Source organism: Salvelinus fontinalis, unplaced genomic scaffold, assembly GCF_029448725.1.
Source record: "Salvelinus fontinalis isolate EN_2023a unplaced genomic scaffold, ASM2944872v1 scaffold_0359, whole genome shotgun sequence".
Lineage (NCBI taxonomy): Eukaryota > Metazoa > Chordata > Actinopteri > Salmoniformes > Salmonidae > Salvelinus > Salvelinus fontinalis.
Window position 1 is genome coordinate 130,400 of NW_026600568.1, and position 26,563 is coordinate 156,962.

The window sequence follows — 26,563 nt, forward strand, 5'->3', positions numbered from 1 at the left end:
TAGGTGAAGTTATGGGTCCTACAGTAGGTCTATGTTGTTGTTATGGGTCCTACAGTAGGTCTATGTTATTGTTATGGGTCCTACAGTAGGTCTATGTTGTTGTTAGGTAATGTTATGGTTCCTACAGTAGGTATATGTTATTGTTAGGTAATGTTATGGGTCCTACAGTAGGTCTATGTTGTTGTTATGGGTCCTACAGTAGGTCTATGTTGTTGTTAGGTGAAGTTATGGCTCCTACAGTAGGTCTATGTTGTTGTTAGGTGAAGTTATGGCTCCTACAGTAGGTCTATGTTATTGTTAGGTGACGTTATGGGTCCTACAGTAGGTCTATGTTGTTGTTATGGGTCCTAGAGTACACTATGTATGTCATGCAACAACAACTAAAGTGCTTCTTCGTTCATTACAGGTATATTTGTTGTTATGTGAAGTTATGGGACAATTTGGCAAACAGTGTACAAACCCTCATTGTCAGGTTGATGGAAAAGCTAGACAAAGAGCATTTTACTGGTTGAAGGGTTTTTTAAATACAAAGCGGTTGATTTGCGATGATCACACAAACATTATATTAAGCAGGACATTCAAACGAGCCTTACAATTATAATCCAAAGAAGTGTGAAATGCACTCATAAGCAACCTGGAAATGGAGGCTACTCCCCTGAGTTTTCACCCATTCACATTCAGAATACTTTGTGAAAAACTAAAATCTTTGCTATAACTATTATCCTCACAAGCGGGAAGGAGTTTCTACAACCAGATATACTACATCTATAACTAGTGGTTTCCTCATTACCAGATATGCTACATCCATAACTATCGGTTTCCTCATTACCAGATATACTACATCCATAACTAGTGGTTTCCTCATTACTAGATATACTACATCCATAACTAGTGGTTTCCTCATTAGCAGGGAGGTGTTTCTACAATTTGATTGTATGTGCTTCGCCCTCGTGCCGCAATTTTATTAAACACAGAAAGGGGCCCATATTGGAGACCAAAAGTCATCTGGCTCAATCATCGATGTTACTACTAATGTGAAAACAATACAAAATATGATTATTGTTGCTCATTTTAAGACAAATGTCAAATCATTACATTCATTACAGACGTCAGTTGTTGTACAACATCATGGCTACGCTGTTGGCATCACCTTTTACAGTGAATTTCCACTGTTGTGGGCCTTGAACCATTTGACTTTGTTGTTCACACAGGAGAGAGACGGGACTATCGTGGATCCTCTGGGAATCCTCAACAACCTCATGATGCTGACGAGGCAGAGAAGAGTCTCTCCACATCAGAACTCCTCCAGAAACACCAGCAGAGACCCACAGGGAAGAAATCTCATTGCTGCTCTGACTGTGGAAAGAGATTCACCTCATCAGGCATTAAAATTCATCAGAGAACACACACAGGAGAGAAACCTTATAGCTGTGTTCAATGTGGGAAGAGTTTTGATCAATCTTGCCATCTGATTCAACACCAGACAATACACACAGGAGAGAAACCTTATAGCTGTGATCAATGTGGGAAGTGTTTTACTACATCTAACCATCTGACTCTACACCAGAGAACACACACAGGAGAGAAACCTTATAGCTGTGATCAATGTGGGAAGAGTTTTGGTCATTCTGGCACTCTGACTTTACACCAGAGAATACACACAGGAGAGAAACCTTATAGCTGTGGTCAATGTGGGAAGAGTTTTTGTCAAGCTAGTGATCTGACAGTGCACCAGAGAACACACACAGGAGAGAAACCTTATAGCTGTGGTCAATGTGGGAAGAGTTTTACTCAGTCAACCGGCCTGATATCACACCAGAGAACACACACAGGAGAGAAACCTTATAGCTGTGGTCAATGTGGGAAGAGTTTTACTGCATCTGGCTCTCTGACATTACACCAGAGAACACACACAGGAGAGAAACCTTATAGCTGTGATCAATGTGGGAAGAGTTTTTGTCAATCTAGTGATCTGACAGTGCACCAGAGAACACACACAGGAGAGAAACCTTATAGCTGTGATCAATGTGGGAAGAGTTTTGGTGCATCTAGCACATTGACTATACACCAGAGAACACACACAGGAGAGACACCTTATAGTTGTGGTCAATGTGGGAAGAGTTTTACTACATCTAGCAATCTGACTCTACACCAGAGAACACACACAGGAGAGACACCTTATAGCTGTGGTCAATGTGGGAAGAGTTTTACTCAGTCAACCAGCCTGATATCACACCAGAGAACACACACAGGAGAGAAACCTTACAGCTGTGGTCAATGTGGGAAGAGTTTTACTACATCTGGCCATCTGACTCTACACCAGAGAATACACACAGGAGAGAAACCGTATAGCTGTGGTCAATGTGGGAAGAGTTTTGGTCGATCTGGCCAGCTGACATTACACCAGAGAATACACACAGGAGAGAAACCTTACAGCTGTGGTCAATGTGGGAAGAGTTTTACTACATCTGGTCATCTGACTCTACACCAGAGAACACACACAGGAGAGAAACCTTACAGCTGTGGTCAATGTGGGAAGAGTTTTACTACATCTAGCAATCTGACTCTACACCAGAGAAAACACACAGGAGAGAAGCCTTATATCTGTGATCAATGTAGGATGAGTTTTACTTCATCTAGCCAGCTGACTTCACACCAGAGAACACACACAGGAGAGAAACCTTATATCTGTGATCAATGTGGGATGAGTTTTACTACATCAAGCCATCTGATTCGACACCAGAGAACACACACAGGAGAGAAGCCTTATAGTTGTAATCACTGTGAGAAGAGTTTTCCTACATCTAGGCAGCTGACTTTACACCAGAGAACACACACAGGAGAGAAACCTTATAGTTGTAATCATTGTGAGAAGAGTTTTCCTACATCTAGCCAGCTGACTTCACACCAGAGAACACACACAGGAGAGAAACCTCTCCGCTGTGATCAATGTGACAAGAGATACTCTGATAAAAGATCTCTGATCAAACATAAGAAAATACATACATGAAGAAGTTGTTTCATGATATCAATGAAATAATGTCACAATGTAGAATGTTTTAACATTGTAGTAGGAGTATTTTAATGATGTCACAATGTAGAATGTTTTAACATTGTAGTAAGAGTATTTTAATGATGTCACAATGTAGAATGTTTTAACATTGTAGTAGGAGTATTTTAATGATGTCACAATGTAGAATGTTTTAACATTGTAGGAGTATTTTAATGATGTTCTACCTTATCCTTATCCTTTGCCCTGTTCAATTGATTGCAGCATGATATGGATATTAGCCTCAGCGGAAAATCCAGGCTCTGAATTGAAAGAGTATTATTTAACAAAAAGTGACAAACAAAAAAAGAGCTGTGTTACACTTACTGCGTTGGTGACCCACTTTAATCAAAATGCAGCACTTCAAAATGTAGCCAGCTGTTTTCTACAAGTTGAAAAAGCTGCTTGTTTAAAAAAATACATGTAAGATGATAATTGTTGCAGATGTTTGTGTATATACACACATGAAAGCAGTATAATAAATTGTACTATAATCAATTTTATTAACAATCTGACATCACTCCAGTATTTCTTGACAACATTCAAATGCTAATTGTCTTCATTCCACTACTGAAGAAGCATGAATCAAATCACCTCATATTTCAAACATTCAGCCTGACAAAAGATACATGTTTTATTATTCCATGCCTCACCATTAAGTGAAGTATTGCCAATACATATTAACAAAGGGGTGTACATTTGGTTTTGATTTTCAAATTTACAATTTATGTAACATTTAGTATTCATAATTATTTATGCAACCAGCTGACCATTTTTGGGTACAATTATATTGACAATGTTGCCCTGCTTTTAGAATATCAGGGTTCATTCTCAGATGTGCTAACCCAAATGCATGACATTGGGGACTGGGCCCCGATCCAACAACATGCCTATCGAGTGAACCCTGAAAAGAGAGAGAGAAGTAAGGTGGAAAGTTACTACGGATATTGCAGGAGTTGGTTGCTGATTGTCTCAAGGGTGGGCAGTCAACAAGTTTTGCGTTTAGCCAGTGCGTTGCCATGGATCACAATTTATTTTGACTGCACTTTTTTCCATATTGGAGATTAGTCTTTTTGGGCTCGTTCCAAGGGGACGAGAGTTCTAGAAGCTAGTTAGTTTTAGGATTCTATTGAAAGAAAAAGGATTTAAAAAATAATACGATTGTATATTATTATTTCGAAATACGTGTTTTTTCTTGATTTTAAAAATTGTTGACAGCCAGTAGACACTGTGTTTATATTGTAGAAGCATTGTAGTTGATTATGTGAAATGGAAGTTTTTTTCTGTCGGTGGTGAGCAAACTTGTCCAACAAAAACATAGGATACATTTGTTGTCTTAAGGGGAAAAGTGTTACAGGCTTTGGTTTTTCCATTTATGTTTTGAGGTTGGACTTTAGCATGTATAGCTCGTTAGCACGTCTAGCTCGTTAGCACATAGGACGCACTGATTGGTGTCACCTCGTTAGTCAAATCAAATCAAGTTTATTTTATATAGCCCTCGTTTATTTTATATAGCCCTTCTTACATCAGCTGATATCTCAAAGTCCTGTATAGAAACCCAGCCTAAAACCCCAAACAGCAAGCAATGCAGGTGTAGAAGCACGGTGGCTTGGAAAAACTCCCTAGAAAGGCCAGAACCTAGGAAGAAACCTAGAGAGGAACCAGGCTATGAGGGGTGGCCAGTCCTCTTCTGGCTGTGCCGGGTGGAGATTACAACAGAACATGACCAAGATGTTCATAAATGACCAGCATGGTCAAATAATAATAATCACAGTAGTTGTTGAGGGTGCAACAGGTCAGCACCTCAGGAGTAAATGTCAGTTTATTTTTCATAGCCGATCATTTAGTATCTCTACCGCTCCTGCTGTCTCTAGAGTTGAAAACAGCAGGTCTGGGACAGGTAGCAGGTCTGGGACAGGTAGCACGTCCGGTGAACAGGTCAGGTTTCCATAGCCGCAGGCAGAACAGTTGAAACTGGAGCAGCAGCACGGCCAGGGGACAGCAAGGAGTCATCATGCCAGGTAATCCTGAGGCATGGTCCTAGGGCTCAGGTTCTCTGAGAGAGAGAAAGGAGTCATCATGCCAGGTAGTCCTGAGGCATGGTCCTAGGGCTCAGGTCCTTCGAGAGAGAGAAAAGAGTCATCATGCCAGGTAGTCCTGAGGCATGGTCCTAGGGCTCAGGTTCTCTGAGAGAGAGAAAGGAGTCATCATGCCAGGTAGTCCTGAGGCATGGTCCTAGGGCTCAGGTCCTTCGAGAGAGAGAAAGGAGTCATCATGCCAGGTAGTCCTGAGGCATGGTCCTAGGGCTCAGGTTCTCTGAGAGAGAGAAAGGAGTCATCATGCCAGGTAGTCCTGAGGCATGGTCCTAGGGCTCAGGTCCTCCGAGAGAGAGAAAGGAGTCATCATGCCAGGTAGTCCTGAGGCATGGTCCTAGGGCTCAGGTCCTCCGAGAGAGAGAAAGGAGTCATCATGCCAGGTAGTCCTGAGGCATGGTCCTAGGGCTCAGGTACTCCGAGAGAGAGAAAGGAGTCATCATGCCAGGTAGTCCTGAGGCATGGTCCTAGGGCTCAGGTCCTCCGAGAGAGAGAAAGGAGTCATCATACCAGGTAGTCCTGAGGCATGGTCCTAGGGCTCAGGTCCTCCGAGAGAGAGAAAGGAGTCATCATGCCAGGTAGTCCTGAGGCATGGTCCTAGGGCTCAGGTCCTCCGAGAGAGAGAAAGGAAGAGAGAATTAGAGAGAGCATACTTAAATTGACACAGGACACCAGATAAGACAGGAGAAATAGTCCAGATATAACAGACTGACCCTAGCCCCCCGACACAAACTACTGCAGCATAAGTACTAGAGGCTGAGACAAGAGGGTTCAGGAGACACTGTGGCCCCATCCGATGATATCCAAGAAGACCACGTCAGTGACTCAACCCACTCAAGTGACGCACTCCTCCTAGGGACGGCATGGAAAAGCACCAGTAAGCCAGTGACTTATATATATTAATATATGGCCAAGCGATGTCAGAGCGGCATAGACAGATACAGTAGAATAGGATAGAATACAGTATATACATATGAGATGAGTAATACATAGACTAAGATACAGTAGAATAGGACAGAATACAGTATATACATATGAGATGAGTAATACATAGACTAAGATACAGTAGAATAGGATAGAATACAGTATATACATATGAGATGAGTAATACATAGACTAAGATACAGTAGAATAGGATAGAATACAGTATATACATATGAGATGAGTAATACATAGACTAAGATACAGTAGAGTAGGATAGAATACAGTATATACATATGAGATGAGTAATACATAGACAGATACAGTAGAATAGAATACAGTATATGAGATGAGTAATACATAGACTAAGATACAGTAGAATAGGATAGAATACAGTATATACATATGAGATGAGTAATACATAGACAGATACAGTAGAATAGGATAGAATACAGTATATACATATGAGATGAGTAATACATAGACTAAGATACAGTAGAATAGGATAGAATACAGTATATACATATGAGATGAGTAATACATAGACAGATACAGTAGAATAGGATAGAATACAGTATATACATATGAGATGAGTAATACATAGACTAAGATACAGTAGAATAGGATAGAATTCAGTATATACATATGAGATGAGTAATGCATAGACTAAGATACAGTAGAATAGGATAGAATACAGTATATACATATGAGATGAGTAATACATAGACTAAGATACAGTAGAATAGGATAGAATACAGTATATACATATGAGATGAGTAATACATAGACTACAACTGCCTAGCCAGTTGTAGCGCATTCTTGGGTGCAATGTTCACGTTCCCGTACTGACTGACTGTGTGGAGGCTCATTGATTTAATGTTACGTTAGTACCTACATGCTATACTAGCAAAAACAAATATTGTATAGCTGTTGGCTATATTCGCCACGACTTACCGTTCTTTGTGCAGCTTCAAATGTTGAACAAAGTTGGAAGTTGTTGCGCCTCCGTCTGTAATTTTTTCCCCGGATGTTTTGCAAGTTGCAATCCGTTTTTTGTTGATACCGCGTAGTCTTTATATCCGAAAAGAACAATTACTTAATTACATCAAGCGTCCCAATGGTAAAACGTTTGAGTTCATTACATCAAGCGTCCCAATGGTAAAACGTTTGATTTAATTACATCAAGCGTCCCAATGGTAAAACGTTTGATTTAATTACATCAAGTGTTCCAATGGTAAAACGTTTGATTTAATTACATCAAGCGTCCCAATGGTAAAACGTTTGATTTAATTACATCAAGCGTCCCAATGGTAAAACGTTTGATTTAATTACATCAAGCGTCCCAATGGTAAAACGTTTGATTTAATTACATCAAGCGTCCCAATGGTAAAAGGTTTGATTTAATTACATCAAGCGTCCCAATGGTAAAACGTTTGATTTAATTACATCAAGCCTCCCAATGGTAAAACGTTTGATTTAATTACATCAAGCCTCCCAATGGTAAAACGTTTGATTTAATTACATCAAGTGTCCCAATGGTAAAACGTTTGATTTAATTACATCAAGCGTCCCAATGGTAAAACGTTTGATTTAATTACATCAAGTGTCCCAATGGTAAAACGTTTGATTTAATTACATCAAGTGTTCCAATGGTAAAACGTTTGATTTAAATACATCAAGTGTTCCAATGGTAAAACGTTTGATTTAATTACATCAAGTGTTCCAATGGTAAAACGTTTGATTTAATTACATCAAGTGTCCCAATGGTAAAACGTTTGATTTAATTACATCAAGTGTTCCAATGGTAAAACGTTTGATTTAATTACATCAAGTGTTCCAATGGTAAAATGTTTGATTTAATTACATCAAGTGTTCCAATGGTAAAACGTTTGATTTAATTACATCAAGTGTTCCAATGGTAAAACGTTTGATTTAATTACATCAAGTGTTCCAATGGTAAAATGTTTGATTTAATTACATCAAGTGTTCCAATGGTAAAACGTTTGATTTAATTACATCAAGTGTCCCAATGGTAAAACGTTTGATTTAATTACATCAAGTGTTCCAATGGTAAAATGTTTGATTTAATTACATCAAGTGTTCCAATGGTAAAACGTTTGATTTAATTACATCAAGTGTCCCAATGGTAAAACGTTTGATTTAATTACATCAAGTGTTCCAATGGTAAACCGTTTGAGTTCATTGTGACACGGTCACGTTGCTGTTTATCGCCACGTTGGGATGCAACCTTTTTTTAACCAGTTCTGATGGTTGTTAAAAGTGGGATTTTGACATTATTATCGTTAAATCAACACACTGGACACTTCCAACACTCCCACCTATCAATCTCTTTGGCACCGTAGACATCAAGTCACTTGACAGTAATGTTCCATACAATGTTGCATTCCATTTTTGAAAGGTCATTTTTCATTGAAGACAATGAAAGTTATTAACATTCCATAAAATTTTAAATCAAGGCTGAGGCTCAAATAGTCGCCTTCACTTTACTTAAAGTGTAGGAAGCAGTGGAGTAAAACAATTTACTCACCAGTAACAACAGCATTGCCTTAAAGTCCCACATGATGATGTAATGACATCACAATACCCCATAATGACATCACAATACCCCATAATGACATCTACATGAGCAGTATAGACCTAGTCTGTTCATTATATACATCTACATGATGTATTGTTACACCATGTAGCAGCAGTATAGACCTAGTCTGTTCATTATATACATCTACATGATGTATTGTTACACCATGTAGGAGCAGTATAGACCTAGTCTGTTCATTATATACATCTACATGATGTATTGTTACACCATGTTGGAGCAGTATAGACCTAGTCTGTTCATTATATACATCTACATGATGTATTGTTACACCATGTAGGAGCAGTATAGACCTAGTCTGTTCATTATATACATCTACATGATGTATTGTTACACCATGTAGGAGCAGTATAGACATAGTCTGTTCCTTATATACATCTACATGATGTATTGTTACACCATGTAGGAGCAGTATGGACCTAGTCTGTTCATTATATACATCTACATGATGTATTGTTACACCATGTAGGAGCAGTATAGACCTAGTCTGTTCATTATATACATCTACATGATGTATTGTTACACCATGTAGGAGCAGTATAGACCTAGTCTGTTCATTATATACATCTACATGATGTATTGTTACACCATGTAGGAGCAGTATAGACCTAGTCTGTTCATTATATACATCTACATGATGTATTGTTACACCATGTAGGAGCAGTATAGACCAAGTCTGTTCATTATATACATCTATATGATGTATTGTTACACCATGTAGGAGCAGTATAGACCGAGTCTGTTCATTATATACATCTATATGATGTATTGTTACACCATGTAGGGGCAGTATAGACCTACAGTAGCTAGCTGCTAATTTAGATGTAGTATAACTTAATGAAACTGCCTTAAATATGTGGTAAACATTTTTTATTCGCACTAATCAATCAACACATTCCTGTCTTTGTATGTCTCAATATAATGGTATTATTTAATTAAATCCATCTAAAATAATCTTTGTCTGAAAATAAAATGTGATCCTCAACTGCGTTTCCCCTCCAGTCAGCAGACGGCGATGTGCGTCTTTCAGGCGACGCTGCCAGCGTGACGTATAATCTAGTGGACGGTTCTTCATAAACAGCTCGTCAATCACCTCGGTAGCTTGCTAGCCAACATAGCCGAAAGATTCAAGCTATTTAGACGCTTTCGGTGTATATTAGCTACTGTGTTTTCGAAACACTTCTGTCGTATCTACTTGTTAACCTATATCATTTAATAGTACGTTATTTTTTATTAGTCAGCTATAGTAGCTGGCTGGTTTAGTTAGCACTAGCCTAGTCGCTAATGATAGCTAGCTAGCTAACATCCCCGAACATGAGCTCCCTAAACATCTCCCCTCTCGTTAAAGAAGAGGGGGTCTGCTGGACGGAGAAAGAAGCTTTGGGGCTAAACATTGTCGTGAAAGAGGAGAAGGAAGAAGAGGATATCACAGTAAAAATAGAAGTAGAGGGTGAGGCTGTTACAGTGAAAGAAGAAGAGAAAGACGTTACAGTGAAAGAAGAGGAAGACGCGTTCAGAGTGAAAGAGGAGGAGGAGGATGTTACAGTAAAAGAAGAGGATGCAGTTTTTGGAGTGAAGATGGAAGGGGAGATTACTGTCACGTTGAAAGATGAAGAGGTGGAGATAGGAGATCTGAGTAACACCAGTAAGTACCGGCTTGAATTTTGTTTTTAACTTTGGATTTTCAGAGTTGGCTCGTCAATACCTCTTCAACGGAGGGCCCAGGATGATGACTGATATGTCTAGAATCAGACGACTAGAGAACAAGCTACCCCTTGTTTTCTCTGCTCCGTTTCCAAAAAGTGACTTAACATATATATTTGAGAAGGGTCTATCTGCTGACCACAGACTGGGGGGCATGGCATGTAGTGATTTTAATGTAGTGATGTTTTACTGCACACCGTGCCCCCCAATAGTGCCATGTGAGAGTTGGGTTGGCTACACCAAAGATTATGGATATACTGACAAGATGTCTCTCTGCCTAACAAGGCGAGTCGTTGTCCACAAAGCTTCACTGCGGGTTGTCTAGCTCCCGCCTATCCTTTCTTTGGATTGGCGAATACATCCTATTATTGTAATCTATTGTTTATATTCTATGATGGTTGTTGTCGTCAACCGCCTGTATTCAATGGAGAGAGATGCTAAGCTACTAGCATGAATATGCACCGCCTGTATTCAATGGAGAGAGATGCTAAGCTACTAGCATGAATATGCACCGCCTGTATTCAATGGAGAGAGATGCTAAGCTACTAGCATGAATATGCACCGCCTGTATTCAATGGAGAGAGATGCTAAGCTACTAGCATGAATATGCACCGCCTGTATTCAATGGAGAGAGATGCTAAGCTACTAGCATGAATATGCACCGCCTGTATTCAATGGAGAGAGATGCTAAGCTACTAGCATGAATATGCACCGCCTGTATTCAATGGAGAGAGATGCTAAGCTACTAGCATGAATATGCACCGCCTGTATTCAATGGAGAGAGATGCTAAGCTATTAGCATGAATATGCATAGCGATCTGGAGACAACTCCTATAGTGTTTTTATCAAAGTTGTCGGTATGTCACGTGTCCACATAACAACTTAATCATTACGAAACTTCTGTTAGATCAAGTAAACTTCACATAGCAAATAAGCCATTCATTTTGTTGTTGACCAAATTCAACATTTTCCACATTGGGTTGATAATTTTTTTACTTGGATACAACCAACTGTAGCCTACTGGCATGACCTAGAGAGATACAACCTACTGTAACCTACTGGCATGACCTAGAGAGATACAACCTACTGTAACCTACTGGCATGACCTAGAGAGTTACAACCTACTGTAACCTACTGGCATGGCGTAGAGAGATACAACCTACTGTAGCCTACTGGCATGACCTAGAGAGTTACAACCTACTGTAACCTACTGGCATGGCGTAGAGAGATACAACCTACTGTAACCTACTGTCATGACCTAGAGAGATACAACCTACTGTAGCCTACTTGCATGACCTAGAGAGATACAACCTACTGTAACCTACTGGCATGACCTAGAGAGTTACAACCTACTGTAACCTACTGGCATGACCTAGAGAGTTACAACCTACTGTAACCTACTGGCATGACCAAGAGAGATACAACCTACTGTACCCTACTGGCATGACCTAGAGATTTACAATCTACTGTAGCCTACTGGCATGACCTAGAGAGATACAACCTACTGTAGCCTACTGGCATGACCTAGAGAGATACAACCTACTGTAGCCTACTGGCATGACCTAGAGAGATACAACCTACTGTAACCTACTGGCATGACCTAGAGAGATACAACCTACTGTAACCTACTGGCATGACCTAGAGAGATACAACCTACTGTAACCTACTGGCATGACCTAGAGAGAGATAACCTACTGTAGCCTACTGGCATGACCTAGAGAGATACAACCTACTGTAGCCTACTGGCAGGACCTAGAGAGATACAACCTACTGTAGCCTACTGGCATGACCTAGAGAGATACAACCTACTGTAACCTACTGGCATGACCTAGAGAGATACAACCTAATGTAACCTACTGGCATGACCTAGAGCGTTACAACCTACTGTAACCTACTGGCTTGACCTAGAGAGCTAAAGTTGTAAAATTCCTGGATTTTAAATGAATATTTTCCAGTAATAATGATAATTTGTATCTTCCTATCCACATGTGGGATCCCTCTCCTTTGTCCTCCTCTCTACACCAATAACAGACAACTACTGTGGGACTCCCAATCACGGCCGGATGTGATACAGCCTGGATTCGAACCAGGGACTGTAGTGACACCTCTTGCACTGAGATGCAGTGGCTTAGACCGCTGCGTCCGTGTGTGTGTTTAACTTTTTAACTGTACTAGAATGCTTAAAAGGCCGCAAAAATTTTAAATATCGGTTATCGGTATCGTTTTTTGGGGCAAGGAAAATATTGGATATCGGTATTGGTCAAAAATGTAATATCGGTGCATCCCTTTATTCTAAAATGTATCACAATACCCCATAATGGCATCACAATACCCCACAATGACATCACAATACCCCATAATGCCAAAGCAAAAACAGGTTTAGGTTTTTTCAAATTTATTGAAACTATTCCCCAGGATAACTAGTCTCAGAGTAATGTAAGATCCCAGGATAACAAGTCTCAGAGTAATGTAAGATCCCAGGATAACTAGTCTCAGAGTAATGTAAGATCCCAGGATAACTAGTCTCAGAGTAATGTAAGATCCCAGGATAACTAGTCTCAGAGTAATGTAAGATCCCAGGATAACTAGTCTCAGAGTAATGTTAGATCCCAGGATAACTAGTCTCAGAGTAATGTAAGATCCCAGGATAACTAGTCTCAGAGTAATGTTAGATCCCAGGATAACTAGTCTCAGAGTAATGTAAGATGCTTGGAAAAAGAAGCTGAACAGAATAACAGAACGGCACCATTAGAGCTAAAATGTGTCGCCTGGATCCCTCCAAACTGTAAATAAATAATAAAATGTGTATCCTGGATGTCAGACCCCCAACCCTCCAAACTGTAAATAAATAATAAAATGTGTCGCCTGGATGTCAGACCCCCATCCCTCCAAACTGTAAATAAATAATAAAATGTGTATCCTGGATGTCAGACCCCCAACCCTCCAAACTGTAAATAAATAATAAAATGTGTCGCCTGGATGTCAGACCCCCATCCCTCCAAACTGTAAATAAATAATAAAATGTGTCTCCTGGATGTCAGACCCCCAACCCTCCAAACTGTAAATAAATAATAAAATGTGTCGCCTCGTGAAGTTATGGGTCCTACAGTAGGTCTATGTTGTTGTTAGGTGGAGTTATGGGTCCTACAGTAGGTCTATGTTGTTAGGTGAAGTTATGGGTCCTACAGTAGGTCTATGTTATTGTTATGGGTCCTACTGTAGGTCTACGTTGTTGTTTGGTGAAGTTATGGGTCCTACAGTAGGTCTATGTTATTGTTAGGTAATGTTATGGATCCTACAGTGGGTCTATGTTGTTGTTATGGGTCCTAGAGTACACTATGTATGTCATGCAATAACAACCAAAGTGCTTCTTCGTTCATTACAGGTATATTTGTTGTTAGGTGAAGTTATGGGCCAATTTGGCAAACAGTGTACAAACCCTCATTGTCAGGCTGATGGAATAGCTAGACAAAGAGCATTTTACTGGTTGAAGTGTTTTTTAAATACAAAGCGGTTGATTTGCGATGATGACACAAACATTATATTAAGCAGGACGAGGGGGCGCTAGAGAGCGTGCTATGGAGTAGACGTGCATTGCTAGAGCTCCGCTCAATTTTGAAACAAATTAATATTTATCTTAACCTCTCACAACCTATAACTTCAAACAAATATGACAAAGGGAAAAGGCAACAAAAAAGGGGGCGCTAAACAAGGTAATTGGAATGAGATAGACAACGAACCAATTTCAACGTCGCGGACCCACGAGGAGCTAGCTGAAGAGGCTAGCTTCCAAGAGTTCCCCACAGATCCTACTCAAAGTGACATACTGGCTGCCATAAACGCACTAAGCAAGAAGGTGGACACAAGGTTGGCTGATATCTCAAAGAGTATTGGGACTTTGGCCGAAACTGTGAAGGCAACTAAGGGAAGGGTGCACGAGGTTGAGCAGACGACAATCGATCATGAGGCCAGGCTACAGGACATAGAGAAACAGTGCGCAACGTTCAAAAATGACAACAAAACCCTGAAGGCCCGACTGGAAATGCTCGAGTCGCATTCAAGACGCCAGAACATCCGAATATGTGGGATCCAGGAGGACACTGAGAAAGGGAAACCCACTGAATTTGTCTCGGAGCTGATACCGGCATTGCTGGGGAGTGAACACTTCAAAGCGGCCATCCTGATCGACCGCGCACACAGAGCACAGGCAACGAAGCAGGCCAAGGGCGGGCCACCAAGGCCATTCATTGTAATGCTGCACTATCCCCACACCAGGGATCTGATCCTCAAGCTGGCTAGTCAAAAGTTCCCCCTTAACTACAACGGAGCCAGGGTGTCTTTCTACCCAGATCTTACCTTGGAGGTGAGGAACCAACGGAAAGAGTATGATGAGGTACGCAACAAATGCAGGGCGGCCAACATCCGATATGGATTCCTCTTCCCAGCCCGGTTTAAGGTGACAGTCGAGGGATCAACACGTACGTTTGACAACGCAAAAGAGGCCGATCTGTTCTTGACAAGCAAGCTCCCCGGTTGAGGATACAGAACGGCTGTGCCAGCAGGCTAAATGGCCAAATACAGGCCAGGAATGTGTGTGAATTGAATTTCCGGCCTATGTCTTTTCGATCAGAAGATCAGAAATTGGGACTTATATGATAGGTGAGATGTTGTGGCTAATATAGCATTGTTTGGCATGTCATGTTTTAGTGCCACTCACCCCCTAACGTGAGAGTTAAGTTAAGTGTTATTTAATATTAGTTTATATGCGGAGCATCTATAGACGACGAGTTAGTTCAAGCTTTATGTCTAGACACCCTAACGTTTGTGTGTTAGCCAAGGAGTGCTTCGTTTGGGGAAGTCACTCAGTAAAGGTACGGGAGGGGGGATGGGGTCTGTGTTTTATGTTCACGTTTATTAGTACAGGTGGCATGACAAGCTCCCGCACGGCGGGACGTTTTTCTTCTGGGTTTTGTATGACAGCAGCAATTTGCTTTAAAATAAGAAATGCCACATAGTGACCAAGCACAGAGTAGACCAGGTGGAATAAAGATAGTCAGCTGGAACTGTAATGGATTGGGGCATGTCGTGAAACGAGCTAAGTTTTTTTTCTCATCTTAAATCACTGGGTGCTGACATAGTGCTTCTTCAAGAAACTCATATTAAACGCTCGGCGCAGGCCAAGCTACGAGTCGGCTGGATCGGTCAGATATACCAGTCTAACTTTGATGCAAAAGCGAGAGGGGTTGCAATCCTGATAAGGAAAAACATTCCTTTTGTTTACTCCACCTCGATTTCAGATCCTAATGGTCGGTATATTATTGTGGCTGGTACACTGAATTCAAAACCAATAACCTTGATCAATTTATATGGACCCAACTTCGATGATCCATTATTTTTTCAAAGGGTATTTAAGGCCATACCAAATATCTCGCATACAAGTGTTATTGTTGGAGGTGACTTTAACTGTACGTTAGATCCTCTTTTAGATAAACAGCTATCAAGGTCACTTCAACAATCAAATGCCAGTGTCTGTCTAAATACATTGATGACAAACCTTAACATTGTCGATATTTGGAGACTGACGCACCCAACAGACAGGGATTATTCTTTCTTTTCATCAGTTCATAAATCATATTCCAGAATTGACTATTTTTTGTTGGACTCCAAACTAATTTCAGCAGCTGAGTCGGTTACCTATCACCCCATTCTAATTACGGACCACTCTCCTCTGTCCATGGTGCTGAAACTCGACATTATGTCGACAGGTCGGCGACCGTGGCGCTTAGACGCATACCTGTTGAAAGATGAGGCTTTTTGTCAGTATTTGAAGGAGCAGGTTGCCTTTTTCCTCAGTACTAACGACACGGGGGATGTTGACGACTCCACCCTTTGGGAATCTCTAAAGCCTGGGATTAGAGGTTACATTATTTCTTATACATCAGAGAGGAAGAAACGTGCCAATACTAGGTTGAGAGAAATTGAAAGAGAGTTAGGGGAACAGGAGAACGTTTTTAGGACAAATTCCTCGTATACAGTCCTTGAGAAGATCACAAAGTTAAAGTATGAATACAATACCATCCTTTCGAAACGGGTGGGCTCTTTACTTGCTAGAACGCAACAAAGTTATTTTGAACTGGGGGACAAACCACATAAATTATTAGCAAGACAGCTAAGGCATGTACAAGCATCTAGAGCTATTCACAAAATAAAAGACAAGAAGGGTAAAATAGTAACACATCCGCAGGACATTAATAAATGCTTTGCACAGTTCTACTCAGAGCTATACCAATCAAAATGCGATGCTACTGATCCACAAACTATGGAACGCTTTCTCGCTGAATGTGAACTTCCTAAACTAGACAGGGGGGCAGCTGCCGCACTCGATGCAGGGATAACCTTAGATGAAATTAACACAGCGATAGCACAATTTCCAAACAGCAAGGCCCCTGGGCCCGATGGATATGTAATAGAATTCTATAAGAAGTACTGTGCTAGTCTATCCACTTATGCTGCGAATGTTTCAACAAGCCAAAGAAAATACCAAACTCCCGCAAACACTGTATGAGGCTACAATAGCCCTGATCTTGAAAAAAGATAGAGATTCCATGGAGATGTCGTCGTATCGCCCTGTGTCGTTACTCCCCATAGAAAACAAGGTGTTGACAAAGATATTGGCAAACCGATTGAAAAAATATATTTCCGATATCATACACCCTGACCAGACACGTTTTATCCCAGGCCGACATATATACTACAATTTGAGACACCTTTTCAACGTAATGTATCATGATCATAAAGTTGAGGCAGTGGTAATAGCTCTTGATGCAGAGAAGGCGTTTGATCAGATTGAGTGGAAGTATATGATGTCGGTTCTGGAGCATTTCGGATTTGGAAAGGAATGTATTAATTGGATAAGAATTATTTATGCACACCCAATGGCGTCCGTGGTGACCAATCAGGAAATGTCGCAGTCATTCCGCCTGTTCAAGGGGTTCCGACAGGGGTGCCCTATTTCGCCTGCTCTCTTCGCTATAGCCATGGAACCCCTTGCTACTCGCATTCGGGCATGTGCCGATATAGCTTCTGTTAAAATAAAAGACACACAGCACAAAATGTCCCTATATGCAGACGATGTTCTTTTGTTTTTGTCCAAGCCTAAAACTTCTATTCCACCATTACTTAACTTGATAAACACATTCGGCTCCTTCTCTGGCTACAAGATAAACTGGCAAAAAAGTGAGTTGATGCCAATATCACGGCCTGTGGATATGCAATTTCTGCAATCTACCCCGTTTAGAACAGTGAGGGACAAGTTCACAAGCATTGGCATTGTAGTGACAAGAGACCTTGATCAGCTATTGAAAGTGAATTGGGACATGAAAATATATCAGCTTAAACAAAATATAGATTTCTGGAAAACTCTGCCTATTTCCTTGGTTGGTCGTATAAACGCTATTAAAATGGTTGTCCTACCCAGGTTTCTTTACCTCTTCCAATGTCTACCCAATTTCATACCACAAAGCTATTTTAAGAAACTGGATTCAATAGTAACTACATTTTTATGGGATAACAAGGCAGCCAGAATTTCAAAGAAGCATTTATGCAAGTACAAGATAGAGGGGGGCTTTGGCCTTCCTCACTTCAAACTGTATTATTGGGCTGCTAATCTGAACATGGTGACTTTCTGGAGGGAAAGTTTACCTGCGATGAGACAGAAGGATATGCCTTCATGGCTTTTGATCGAGCAGGCCTCCTGTCAACGTTCCTCACTCCCTGCACTTGTTAATAGCCCATCATATGTGAAAAAAGCCACTTATGACTCCAATCCAGTCATTTGTCATACGCTTAGGATCTGGAAACAGATTAGGGATTTTCTTAACATACCCACTGTTTACATAGACACCCCGATTAGCCTGAATCATGCTTTCCACCCTGCATTGGATGATGTGGTGTTTTCACAGTGGAGGGAGAAGGGGCTCACAACAATTGGTAATTTATACATAGATGGTCAGTTAGCTTCATTCCAACAATTACAGGCAAAGTTCAACATGCCAACAACACAGTTTTTCAGATACCTCCAAATCAGGAATTTCTTAAGGACACATATCCCACAGTATGGCATGAAGCCAAATAGTCCTACATTAGATAGCTTGATCCTTGTCAAACCCCATTCAAAAGGGTCGGTCTCTAGACTGTATGATGTGCTACAGGCCCACATAGAGGTATCCATAGACACCATTAAAAGGGCTTGGGAACAAGAACTTGGTTCAGAAATCTCAGACGAGGACTGGATAGAAGCTCTCAGGAATATAAACCACAGTTCAGTGAATGCCAGACAACCCTGTACAGTTTAAGGTGATACACAGGTTACACTACTCAAAAGTAAAACTGCATAAAATATTCCCGGACACCTCACCACTGTGTGAGAGGTGCAAGCAGGAGGAGGGGACGTTGACCCACTTATTCTGGACATGCCCTAAATTACATGCTTACTGGGCTCTCATTTTTGATTACTTATCTAAGGCCTTTGATAGAGTTCTAGCCCCAGACCCATTGATCGCTCTGTTTGGTACAGTTGATGGGAATAACCAGGAGGGGAAAGCTGTCTCTCTTTGTACTCTATTAGCCAAAAGGCTCATATTGCAATTTTGGAAATTGGAGACTGTACCTACCTTTGAAATGTGGTTACGGGATTTAGGGAATGTAATCCATATGGAAAAGATTCGATACAACACCTCCAATAGAAGTCCATTGTTTTACAGAATATGGCAGCCGATACTGGATAAATGGTCTAGTCCCACTTCATAACTGGGCTGACGATCTGCTGCTACTCTGTGCTGTACTCCACTCAATATTTATTTTTGGCTGAACTACACTGCTTGTAATGACTATATGCTGTCTTCTTATACATGTACCACCTAATAGGATTTAGTTTTATTTTGTGTATGTGTGAGTTAACTTTTGTTTTGTCCTCTAAACTGGCCATCCCATCCAACAGTACAATGAATGTCATTGTTTGTATTACTGTCTTTTTTACTTTCTTTTTATTGGAAAATAATAAACATATTATATAAAATTTTAAAAAAGCAGGACATTCAAACGATACTTACAATTATAATCCAAAGTAGTGTGAAATGTACTCATAAGCAACCTGGAAATGGAGGCTACTCCCATGAGTTTTCCCCTATTCACATTCAGAATACATTGTGAAAAACTAAAATCTTTGCTCACCATTTTTGCTCCAGGCAGATATACTACATCCATAACTAGTGGTTTCCTCATTACCAGATATACTACATCCATAACTAGTGGTTTCCTCATTACCAGATATACTACATCCATAACTAGTGGTTTCCTCATTACCAGATATACTACATCCATAACTAGTGGTTTCCTCATTACCAGATATACTACATCCATAACTAGTGGTTTCCTCATTACCAGATATACTACATCCATAACTAGTGGTTTCCTCATTACCAGATATACTGCATCCATAACTAGTGGTTTCCTCATTACCAGATATACTACATCCATAACTAGTGTTTTCCTCATTACCAGATATACTACATCCATAACTAGTGGTTTTCTCATTAGCAGGGAGGAGTTTCTACAACCAAATTGCATGTGCATCGACCTCGTGCCACAATTTTAGCAACACAGAAAGGGGCCTATATTGGAGACCAAAAGTCGTCTGGCACAACTTAGTATCAACAACATGAATAACTTATTTCTAGTCTACAATCTTAGATGTTACTACTAATGTGACATTTTTGACAAAATATGACTTGTTGCTCATTTTAAATCAATTGTCAAATAATTTTAACATTCATTACAGACGTCAATTGTTGTACAACATCATGGCTATGCTGTTGGCATCACCTTTTACATTGAATTGTCGCTGTTGTGGGCCTTTAATCATCTCTATGACTTTGTTGTTCACATAGGAGAGAGACGGGACTATCGTGGATCCTCTGGGAATCCTCAACAACCTCATGATGCTGATGAGGCAGAGAAGAGTCTCTCCACATCAGAACTCCTCCAGAAACACCAGCAGAGACCCACAGGGAAGAAATCTCATTGCTGCTCTGACTGTGGGAAAGGTTGCAAATCTTCATCAGAACTTAAAATACACGCGCGAGTACACACAGGAGAGAAACCTTATAGTTGTGATCAATGTGGGAAGAGTTTTGGTAGATCTGGCCAGCTGACTTCACACCAGAGAATACACACAGGAGAGAAACCTTATAGCTGTGATCAATGTGGGAAGAGATGTACTACATCTTACTCTCTGACTATACACCAGAGAAAACACACAGGAGAGAAACCTTATAGCTGTGATCAATGTGGGAAGAGTTTTGGTGCATCTTGCTATCTGACAGTGCACCAGAAAATACACACAGGAGAGAAACCTTATAGCTGTGGTCAATGTGGGAAGAGTTTTGTTCAATCTGGCTCTCTGACTGTACACCAGAGAACACACACACAACACACAGGAGGGAAACCTTTTAGCTGTGGTCAATGTGGGAAGAGTTTTGGTAGATCTGGCCAGCTGACATCACACCAGAGAATACACACAGGAGAGAAACCTTATATCTGTGCTCAATGTGGGAATAGTTTTGCTTCATCAAGCAATCTGACTTCACACCAGAGAACACAGACAGGAGAGAAACCTCATAGTTGTGATCAATGTGGGAAGAGTTTTGGTGCATCTTGCTATCTGACAGTGCACCAGAAAATACACACAGGAGAGAAACCTTATAGCTGTGGTCAATGTGGGAAGAGTTTTGTTAGATCTGGCCAGCTGACATCACACCAGAGAATACACACAGGAGAGAAACCTTATATCTGTGGTCAATGTGGGAAGAGATGTACTACATCTTACTCTCTGACTGTACACCAGAGAAAACACACAGGAGAGAAACCTTATAGCTGTGGTCAATGTGGGAAGAGTTTTGTTCAATCTGGCTCTCTGACTGTACACCAGAGAAAACACACACAACACACAGGAGAGAAACCTCATAGTTGTGATCAATGTGGGAAGAGTTTTACTACATCTAGCTCTCTGACTTCACACCAGAGAACACACACAGGAGAGAGACCTTATAGCTGTGATCAATGTGGGAAGAGTTATACTACATCAAGCCATCTGACTTCACACCAGAGAACACACACAGGAGAGAAACCTCATAGCTGTGATCAATGTGACAAGAGATACTCTGATAAAAGATATCTGATCAAACATCAGGAAATACATACATGAAGTTGTTTCATGATATCAATGAAATAATGTCACAATGTGGAATGTTTTAACATTGTAGTAGGAGTATTTTAATGATGTCACAATGTAGAATGTTTTAACATTGTAGAAGGAGTATTTTAACGATGTCACAATGTAGAATGTTTTAACATTGTAGAATGAGTATTTTAATGATGTTCTACCTTATCCTTTGCCCTGGTCAATTGATTGCAGCATGATATGGATATTAGCCTCAGGGGGAAATCCAGGCCCTGAATTGAAAGAGTATTATTTAACAAAAAGTGACTAACAAAAAAAGAGCTGTGTTACACTTACTGCGTTGGTGACCCACTTTAATCAAAATGCAGCACTTCAAAATGTAGCTAGCTGTTTTCTACAAGTTGAATAAGCTGCTTGTTTAAAAAAAATACATGTAATATGATAATTGTTGCAGATGTTTGTGCATGTACACACATGAAAGCAGTATAATAAATTGGTCTATAATCAATTTTATTGACAATCTGACATCACTCCAGTATTTCTTGACAACATTCAAATGCTAATTGTCTTTATTCCACTACTGAAGAAGCATGACTCAAAAGTAATCATAATTATTTATGCAACCAGCTGACTGTTTTTGTGTATAATTATATTGACAATGTTGCCCTGCTTTTAGAATATCAGGGTTCATTCTCAGATGAGCTAACCCAAATGCAAGACATTGGGGACTGGGCCCGACCCAACAACATGCCTATCGAGTGAACCCTGAAAGAGAGAGCGAAGTAAGGTGGAACGTTACTACGGATATTGCAGGAGTTGGTTGCTGATTGTCTCAAGGGTGGGCAGTCAACAAGTTTTGCGTTTAGCCAGTGCGTTGCCATGGATCACAATTTATTTTGACTGCACGTTTTTCCGTATTGGAGATGTAGTTTTTTGGGCTCGTTCCAAGGGGACCAGAGTTCTAGAAGCTAGTTAGTTTTAGGAAGAGGAGAGTTCTAGTAGCCAGTACTATAATACTATTGTATATTATTATTTAGAAATGTGTTTTTTCTTGTTTTTAATTGTTGACAGCCAGTAGACACTATGTTTATATTGTAGTTGATTATATGAAATGGAAGTTGTTTTCTGTTGGAGGTGAGCATACTTGTCCAACAAAAATATAGGATATATTTGTTGTCTAAAGGGGGAAGGTGTTACGGGCTTTGGTTTTTCCATTTATGTTTTGAGGTTGGACTTTAGCACGTATAGCTCGTTAGCACGTATAGCTCCTTAGCACGTATAGCTCCTTAGCACGTATAGCTCATCAGCACGTATAGCTCGTTAGCACGTATGCTCGTTAGCACGTATAGCTCGTTAGCACGTATAGCTCGTTAGCACCTATAGCTCGTTAGCACGTATAGCTCGGTAGCACGTATAGCTCGTCAGCACGTATAGCTCGGTAGCACGTATAGCTCGTCAGCACGTATAGCTCGTCAACACGTATAGCTCATAGCACGTATAGCTCGTCAGCACGTATAGCTCATCAGGACGAATAGCTCGTCAGCATGTATAACTCGTTAACATGTAGGACGCACTGATTGGTGTCACCTCGTTAGTCAGTATGTGTTACACCTGTGCTGGCTTGTCCATCTCATTAGTGGGAAAGTCTTTCACCTGAGCTGGTCCAGGTTCTATTTAAGAGTGTCTGGCCCAGTGCGCCAGTTGTCTTGATAGATGTGGAGAGTCAACACCTTTAGTTGCTCCACCTTTTTGGTTTGCTTCCTGTCTTTAAGTTTGGTGTGGGTTTTTCTTTTGTTTGCCTCTTCTTGGGCAGATTTAGTGGGTCTCATGGTGGGTGTCTTTTAGGTCCCAGTTGTTGTTACTAAGTTTAGTTTTTCAGTTATTCTGTTTTTTATCCTCTTATAAATATTTGTTTATTTTCATAGTTTTTTATGTTTTTTCCTGTGAAGCCATTGTGTTGTATAAATAAAGCTTGATTTGAACATATTGCAAAACAAATTAATCCAATGACTGACCAATCAACAGACTCTTGGTCCGTCTTAGTATGAAAATCGGTATCAATAACACTTTTCCATCCTGCTGAAGGCGTGGTAAACACCACCCCCGGTTCTACCAGGGGCTTGAGGTGGTCTCCCACAGCTCTGCTGGTGGAGTGGTAAACACCACCCCCGGCTCTACCAGTGGCTTGAGGTGGTCTCCCACAGCTCTGCTGATGGAGTGGTAAACACCACCCCCGGTTCTAACAGGGGCTTGAGGTGGTCTCCCACAGCTCTGCTGGTGGAGTGGTAAACACCACCCCCGGCTCTACCAGTGGCTTGAGGTGGTCTCCCACAGCTCTGCTGATGGAGTGGTAAACACCACCCCCGGTTCTACCAGGGGCTTGAGGTGGTCTCCCACAGCTCTGCTGGTGGAGTGGTAAACACCACCCCCGGCTCTACCAGTGGCTTGAGGTGGTCTCCCACAGCTCTGCTGATGGAGTGGTAAACACCACCCCCGGTTCTACCAGGGGCTTGAGGTGGTCTCCCACAGCTCTGCTGATGGAGTGGTAAACACCACCCCCGGCTCTACCAGGGGCTTGAGGTGGTCTCCCACAGCTCTGCTGATGGAGTGGTAAACACCACCCCCGGCTCTACCAGGGGCTTGAGGTGGTCTCCCACAGCTCTGCTGGTGAAGTGGAAAACACCACCCCCGGCTCTACCAGGGGCTTGAGATGGTCTCCCACAGCTCTGATTATGTCATGTTCTGTGGCCTTGCTGTTCCATTTCATGCAACACAGAAACATATTTAGTTATATTATATAAAACACTCAAAGTAATGGATATGGAGCATCTATGGCCTCAGTTACACCTGGCTCCTAAATGTGACTTCTGTCATCTGATCACTCCAAGCTGCAATCGATTCAGATCTACCAGGATGGGCCTTTGACATAGTCTGGATTCAGTCAGGCCACTGAATATAAATAAGCAATGTAAAGAGATGGGGTGAATGAGTGGGGAAAAGTACATTTTACACAAATTACCTTCATAAATCATTATTACCAACAATTAAAATGTTATTTGCAGTGATATCTAAATAAATGCTTGTGTTCTTGTGTTTCTAGCTCCAACAGGACAGTAATATCTAACAATTTCACAACAAATGCCTAATACACACAAATCTAAGTAATGGAATAAGAATATATAAATATATGGACGAGCGATGTCAGAGTGGCATAGACAGATACAATAGTATAGAGTAAAATACAGTATATAGGCCTCCCGGGTGGAGCAGTGGTCTAGGGCACTGCATCGCAGTGCTAGCTGCGCCACCAGAGTCTCTGGGTTCGCGCCCAGGCTGGGCTGGGTTCGCGCCCAGACTCTGTCGCAGCCGGCCTCAACCGGGAGGTCCGTGGGGGCGACGCACAATTGGCATAGCTTCGTCCGGGTTAGGGAGGGTTTGGCCGGTAGGGATATCCTTGTCTCAGTATGTAAAAGTGTAATAAAATGTATGCACTCTACTGTAAGAGCTAAATGACTAAAAATGTAAAATGTATATACATAGGATAGAATACAGTATATACAGATGAGATGAGTAATACATAGACTAGATACAGTAGAATAGTATAGAATACAGTATATACATATGAGATGAGTAATACATAGACAGATACAGTAGAATAGGATAGAATACAGTATATACATATGAGATGAGTAATACATAGACTAAGTGTCACGTTCCTGACCTGTTTTCTGTTGTTTTGTATGTGTGTGATGGTCAGGGCGTGAGTTTTGGGTGGGCAGTCTATGTTTTCTGTTTCTATGTTGGTTTTGGGTTGCCTGGTATGGCTCTTAATTAGAGGCAGGTGTTTTGCGTTTTCCTCTAATTGAGAGTCATATTAAGGTAGGGTGTTCTCACTGTTTGTTTGTGGGTGATTGTCTTCCGTGTCAGTGTATGTGCGCACCATACGGGACTGTTTCATTGTCGTTAGGTATTTGTAGTCTGTTCCTGTTCGTGCGTTCTTCACGTTGTATGTAAGTTCGTGTCCAGGTCTGTTTACTTCGTTTTGTTGTTTTGTAAAGTATCAAGTGTTCTTCGTGTGTTTAGTTTCGTCTTGTTTATTAAAATTCATTATGTATTCACAACCCGCTGCATTTTGGTCTTTCGATCCTTCTCTCCTCTCCTCGTTTGAGGAGGAAGATTACGACACCCGTTACACTAAGATATAGTAGAATAGGACAGAATACAGTATATACATATGAGATGAGTAATACATAGACTAAGATACAGTAGGATAGAATACAGTATATACATATGAGTAATACATAGACAGATACAGTAGGATAGAATACAGTATATACATATGAGATGAGTAATACATAGACAGATACAGTAGAATAGGATAGAATACAGTATATACATATGAGATGAGTAATACATAGACTAAGATACAGTAGGATAGAATACAGTATATACATATGAGTAATACATAGACAGATACAGTAGAATAGGATAGAATACAGTATATACATATGAGATGAGTAATACATAGACTAAGATACAGTAGAATAGGATAGAATACAGTATATACATATGAGATGAGTAATACATAGACTAAGATACAGTAGAATAGGATAGAATACAGTATATACTAATGAGATGAGTAATGCCAGATATGTAAACATGCAGGAGATCCACGAAGGAAAGACAGTGATGGTGCTCAGTGACGTTGTTGTAAATGGTGGGGGAACAACCAATTTCGGCATTTTTAAAATAATTTTACCCGCGTTTTTTCTCCACAATTTCGATATTGTGATGTCTACAGTGCTGTTGGCTGGTCGTCATTGACCTTGCGTAGGCTTAAACACGGGTATACACTGATATTTAAGGCCATATTGGGTAAAATGCCATTTTATCTCTGTTCTTTTTTCGTCAGGTCGGTAAATAAATATCAATTACGGTCC

At 40.7% G+C, this 26,563-nt stretch overlaps 2 protein-coding genes across 2 annotated transcripts in view; one reads left to right on the plus strand and one right to left on the minus strand.

Annotated features, from left to right (window-relative positions):
• LOC129845751 (zinc finger protein 135-like) overlaps positions 1–26,563 on the minus strand; it is a 69,916-nt gene that overhangs the window by 6,518 nt on the left and 36,835 nt on the right. The gene's annotated exons all lie outside the window — the stretch shown is intronic.
• On the plus strand, positions 1,172–23,517 carry LOC129845757 (zinc finger protein 271-like; the record flags this gene model as incomplete). The annotated part of the gene is made up of 3 exons (XM_055913655.1): positions 1,172–2,998; positions 9,980–10,325; positions 20,332–23,517. Coding segments are annotated over 3 exons (3,489 nt in total), but the record flags the coding sequence as incomplete, so codon positions are not given.